Source organism: Colobus angolensis, unplaced genomic scaffold (assembly GCF_000951035.1).
Source record: "Colobus angolensis palliatus isolate OR3802 unplaced genomic scaffold, Cang.pa_1.0 Scaffold806, whole genome shotgun sequence".
In the NCBI taxonomy this organism is placed as follows: domain Eukaryota; kingdom Metazoa; phylum Chordata; class Mammalia; order Primates; family Cercopithecidae; genus Colobus; species Colobus angolensis.
Window position 1 is genome coordinate 47,901 of NW_012121888.1, and position 5,585 is coordinate 53,485.

At 37.2% G+C, this 5,585-nt stretch overlaps 1 protein-coding gene and 1 long non-coding RNA gene across 2 annotated transcripts in view; both read left to right on the plus strand.

The window, feature by feature from the left end:
* The window catches only part of LOC105502757, a 5,065-nt gene extending 3,282 nt beyond the window's left edge, over positions 1 to 1,783 (plus strand). Inside the window, exon 2 of the long non-coding RNA XR_001000394.1 lies at positions 12 to 1,783. This is a non-coding gene — a long non-coding RNA (uncharacterized LOC105502757). The remainder of the gene's footprint in view (positions 1 to 11) is intronic.
* A 2,939-nt stretch (positions 1,784 to 4,722) lies between these two features.
* LOC105502760 (zinc finger CCHC domain-containing protein 14-like) overlaps positions 4,723 to 5,585 on the plus strand; it is a 9,774-nt gene continuing 8,911 nt past the window's right edge. The window contains exon 1 of the mRNA XM_011929386.1: positions 4,723 to 4,831. Coding sequence (XP_011784776.1) covers positions 4,723 to 4,831 — 109 coding nt within the window. The remainder of the gene's footprint in view (positions 4,832 to 5,585) is intronic.

Below are 5,585 nucleotides of genomic sequence, written 5' to 3' on the forward strand. Positions count from 1 at the left end.
TGTTTTTGTAGGTAACCTTCCTTGAAGAAGTTACTGAGTATTATATAAGTGATGATGAGGATCGCAAAGGACCATGGGAAGAATTTGCAAGGGATGGATGCAGGTTCCAGAAACGAATTCAAGAAACAGAAGATGCTATTGGATATTGCTTGACATTTGAGCACAGAGAAAGAATGTTCAATAGACTCCAGGGAACATGCTTCAAAGAACTTAATGTTTTCAAGCAATGTTAAGATGAGTTGGCAGCCTGTAGTCCTAGCATACACTACCTCTTACCTGAGAGGTGTCTTTTAAAAACAAATCTTGGCAGCTGTTCTTTGACTTTTTTTTTTTTTTTAGAGGAAATGTAACTTGGATCTAGTTTTTTTTGTTTTTTTTTTTTCCAACATATCCCACTCAGAAACATTCAGGTTTGAAACCAGCCCTGATAATGAAGGATGAACTAGTGTAATTTCGAATCCTCCCTTTTTTGATTTAGTTGGATGTGCTTTTAAATGTCCTTTGCATTTAAGTCCTTTGCATGAGGTGAAAAGGGGACCTTTTTGAGTTGTCATTTTGCACTTTCAAAACTTATTTTCTTGGAAAACAATATTTATAGGGCTTAAAGCCCATTTTCATTTCTAATCTAAATTATGTTTGCCTATCTGAAAACTTTGGGCTCTTGTTTCTTTCCCAAAATTCAGAAGTTAATGGGCTTTTATGTTTTTCTATATTTTTTTATTTCAATGATTTGGCCTATCTACCTTAGGCTGAAAAATAACCTTGTGTATGCTACCAGCTTAAAGTACAGTATTTTGTGTCACTTTTTTTTTCTTGTAAAAATGACTTGGGTTAAAAATGTGTGTTAACCTTTTGTTTCTACATTAAGTTATACCTAGGATATTTCCAAGGATTGCCACAAAACCCGTATGTGCAGTACTTTACTACTTTGGGAAAGCTGCATCTTTCTACCAAATTTTAACGTCTAATGTATTTAATTTCTTTGGAAACTGTTCTTTGGAGAGGGTTCTGTACATGTTATTGTAGTTCCCGGTTTAATATAGTTCTTCGTATCTCTTAACAGGTTGAAGTTGTTGCAGAACACTCTGGAAAGTAATAATTACATCATAATCATTTATTTTTTACACTTAAAAGCCTAACAATTTCCTAGAAAGAAAATAGGAGACATCTCAGAGCAATTTGGTTTTGGTGTATATGTTCTCAATAGAAAACCAGTGTTAACGAATATCATGCCTCAGCACTGTCACTTTTAAAACCTGTCAGGATCCCACTGTAAAATTGGAAATGGGCAGTTCTGAATTTTCACGTTTGAAATGTAAAATATAAACTTCAGTCAGTATCCAGGTTTATTGTGTCCTACTGTTTAATAAGGAGAGAAGTAATGGCAAGGCCTTTACTTTCAGGAAAGGATAGAGGTATGAATTAATGACTACAAAGTCTTAAGCCCAAAGCTTACTTTGAATTGAAGTCTTCGCATTGACTGCTTGTGTTTGGTTTATTTGTGTTTAGCTTTACAAGTTAGGCTGAGGGGTTGTTAACTCCTCAGTGGTCTGCTTTCATTCCGTGTGCTTCCTGTCACAGGTAATGGAAGACATAAGTAGAATAGGTGACCTCTTAGTTTTGAACTTAAAAATTTAAGTGTGGGAATGAATTTTTCATCAGAAATGCTTACAGGGTTACTACCTCAGTTTACAATCTACCTGGTCATTATTTTATTTCTATCTGGTTCTACGAATTGTCTCCACTGTTTCTATATTCATAATTAAACACATTGAGAGTGCAACACTATAAAAGCTGGTCAAGTTTTTGCAGAGCCCTTATTCTGTGTGTTTTGTGCACCTCCACTTTAGGTAATCATAGGGAGCACATTTACAGGACGGTCTAATAACATGAAAACAGGCTAGTTTCAAACAACAGTGATGTCGATTGGCAAGCAGGCATCATTTGCCTTGAAAAAAGCCTTTTGACAACATAATAGGCATTCTTTTAAGACCAAGCTAAAACATTTTATTTCCGAGACTTAGGGTGTGTTTTCTGGTTCTGAAACCTGGCACCTCTGTGTGTTTGAAAATAATGAGACATCTTTCACTGGATTTTGGAAAATTGCTCCCCATGGGATTCTAACCTCACTACCAAATATGTGAAAGCTTGATTAAGAGGTCTTTCATGTACTAACCTCCTTGGAAGAAGTGATCAGAAGTTGATAAGAAGGACAGAAAGGACTATTTTAAAGTTGGACTGAAGGAGAAAAAAGCAAAATTCTTGTTTCATCCCATTTCTAGTTAGAACAAAGTTAAACCCCCATAATCTTAAAGAGAAAATCTTTGGAGGTTTTAATTAAACATTTTACACATTTAAAGTCTTATTAATGGTGCTTTAAGTGTCAATGTAGCATGTAAAAGGCTTTGTACAGACAGGTAAAAGTTCCATTTCTGAGTAATAAAATGTAACACCTCTTCATCTTTGACTTGAAATCAAAACTATCAGATTTTATTTTTGTATAATTTAAGGAAGGTAAAGTTAGGGGACTAGAAGACTCTAAATTGGCTTCTACAGATCAGTGATTTAAATGTAACTAGTGTGTTGGGATTTTATAGTTAAAATTATATTTGTGTATATAACATAACTAATCTGTAAATTGTAATAAATATATTTGCAATTATTAAATGTTAAATTATATTTTGGTTCAACTTTATATTATATATATCATAGTATTTTACAGTGGTTTTGGAATTAGTAAGCAGGATTAGTGTAATTGCAAACAACATTATAGTAATAGAAGAATTTGGTTCTTGAAGTATTATGAGAGGCCCTTCTAAGAAACTGAAGATTTGATTCTGAAATTGGCCCTAGCTTATGAGTTCTGCTGCAAAGAAAATTAAAGTGGATATTCACAGAAGCAATAACATTCAGATACTTGGCTTAGCCTAGTGCTTACGTAGCAGGGAGATCTCTGTTTTGTGCATTATTTATTTTTTTTTTTTTTGAGACAGAGCCTTGCTTTGTTACCCAGGCTCCACTGAAGTGGCGCAATCTCAGATCACTGCAACCTCCACCTTGTGGTTTCAAGCGATTCTCCTGCCTCAGCCTCCCGAGTAGCTGGGATTACAGGCACCTGCCACCATGCCCAGCTAAATTTTGTATTTTTAGTAGAGATGGGATATCACCATGTTGGCCAGGTTGGTCTCGATCTCCTGACCTCGTGACCTGCCCGCCTCGGCCTACCAAAGTGCTAGGATTACAGGTGTGAGCCACCATGCCCGGCTGTTTTGTGTGTTATTAATCATGATAATCATGGTATTGTAAAATCATGATGCTCTCTCATTTGCAAAAGTGGGCCAGGTATGGTGGCTCATGCCTGTAATTCCAGCACTTTGGGGCCTAGAGTTCAAGACCAGCCTGAGCAATATAGTGAGACACTTCTACAAAACAAAAACAAACTGGCCCATGGTGTCGCACACCTGTGGTCCCAGCCTATAGACCTAGTCACTTGGGAGGCTGAGGCAGGAGGGTTGCTCGAGCACAGAAGTTCAGGCCTGCAGTGAGCTGTGATTACACCATTGTTCTACAGCCTGGGTGACAGACTCGTCTCAAAAAATAAAGTCAGATGGAATCATGCTTTAATACTAGACACATGGATCATTGAGACTGCCTCAAAAGAAAAAAAAAAATCAGAAAAAAATTTTACTCTGAAAAGAAAGCATTTGGGTTATGGCAACCCTATTAATGGATTAAAGAATAATAGCACTCTTAATTCAGGTACTTTCAAGATGGAAGGATAATGAAGAAAAGTTATTAAGATACATTTCTGAACTGGAAGGAAAGAAACTAACATTTAGTTGCAGTTAAACAATATTTAGTACAAACTGAGTTGACATCCCCGGGATATAATTTTATTTCTATCTTGGGGTTAATTGAAGCATGTCTGCCATTCCCCAGTAATAAATGGCTACGTTTACATTAAGCCAGATTTATTGCTATGCTTATCCTGATATTTTGTAGAAATTGTGTTATTTTTCTTTTGTACTTTAGTAGAAAGTTAAAAGCAAATATTTAATTGCTGACCTCAGAATTTCTTGTTTTTTTGAGACAGGGTCTTGCTCTGTTCTCCAGGCTGCAGTGCATTGGTGTGATCTTGGCTCACTGCAGCCTCAACAGCCTCAACCTCCCGGCTCAAGCGATTCTCCAACTTCAGCCTTCTGAGTAGCTGGGTCTCCAGGTGCACACCACCACACTCAGCTAATTTTTCTGTTTTTTGTACAGATGGGTTTTTGCCATGTTGGCCCAGCTGCGACCTCAGAAATTTAGATAGTTACTCAGATTTGGGAATTTGGTGTTCTCTGGCATATTCTCATTTGGAGACTTCATTTGGACTCTATTTTCTGTACCTTTTTAAAATAAAAATGGGAAATTTTCATTTTTTTCTCATAACAACGCATGTTGTTTATAAAAGCATCTAATATAGAGAGATACAAAGACATTTTTGGTACATTAAAAGATAATGCTTCCCAGGGTGCCTTTCTGAGCTGAGAGACTTAATTTCCTTTTATCTGTAAAAAGAGGTTTTGAGAGTTGTTTAATGATACACATGTTAGCTATTTGGAATCTTTCCTTATGAACTTAGTTGAATGTTTTGTGATCAACACAAAACACCAATCTTCCTGGGTATGCTCCAGCGAGACGAGTCTGTTGGTCAGTTATAACTTTAAATACAAAGGCAGCATGATACTGAGATCTGTAATAATCGGTATCATAAAGAGGATACACAAATCTCTTCTAACCCTGCTGACTTTGAGGATTCATCAAGTAGGACCTATGATGCTTTCAACCAGTATGTTTCAGTGGCAGATTTGACATCAGGGAATTTAAAGAGAACTAACTCATTCTACACATGGAATGGAGAAGGCGGTTGAGAGTAGGGGTTATGTATTACCACGTAAGCAATTTGAGTTACATCAGTGTTCCACCACTGGCAGACTCCTCAATCTCATCAAGGAGAGACAGGGAAAACTAGGTTTGTGGAAAGTAGGTTGCTTGATCCACAGGGAGGATACCCTAGAGATTGAATGAGTCTGAGAGCCACGAGGCCTAGAAAGCTGTACTACAAGGGAAGCAGCTTTGGAACAATTTTTCAGGTTTTGTTCTTTTAATCTTTTACACTTCCCCCTTTATCTCAGTAATATCCTTTCCGTTTCCTCCTGCCTTTATTTGCTGAATATTTTATTTTCAATGCTGTTATTATAGATCCTTACCAAGAAGAAGGATGAAGAACTTAGCAAAAGAAGAGCACAATTGCCAGAGATGCAGGAAGAAAGGACCTCACACAGTTCTTGACTTTTCTACAAAGGTCATTGCACATTTTCCCACTAAAATGTTGGGTAAATATTTACACTTGAGATTGGATTGGCCAGGGGTGGTGGCTCACACCTGTAATCCCAGCACTTTGGGAGGCCAAGGTAGGAGGATCTCTTGAGCCCAGGAGTTCAAGACCAGTGCGGGCAACATGGCAAAACCATCTCTACAAAAAAAAAAGAAAAAGAAATTAGCTGGGCATAGTGGCATGCCTGTAGTCCCAGCTACTCAGG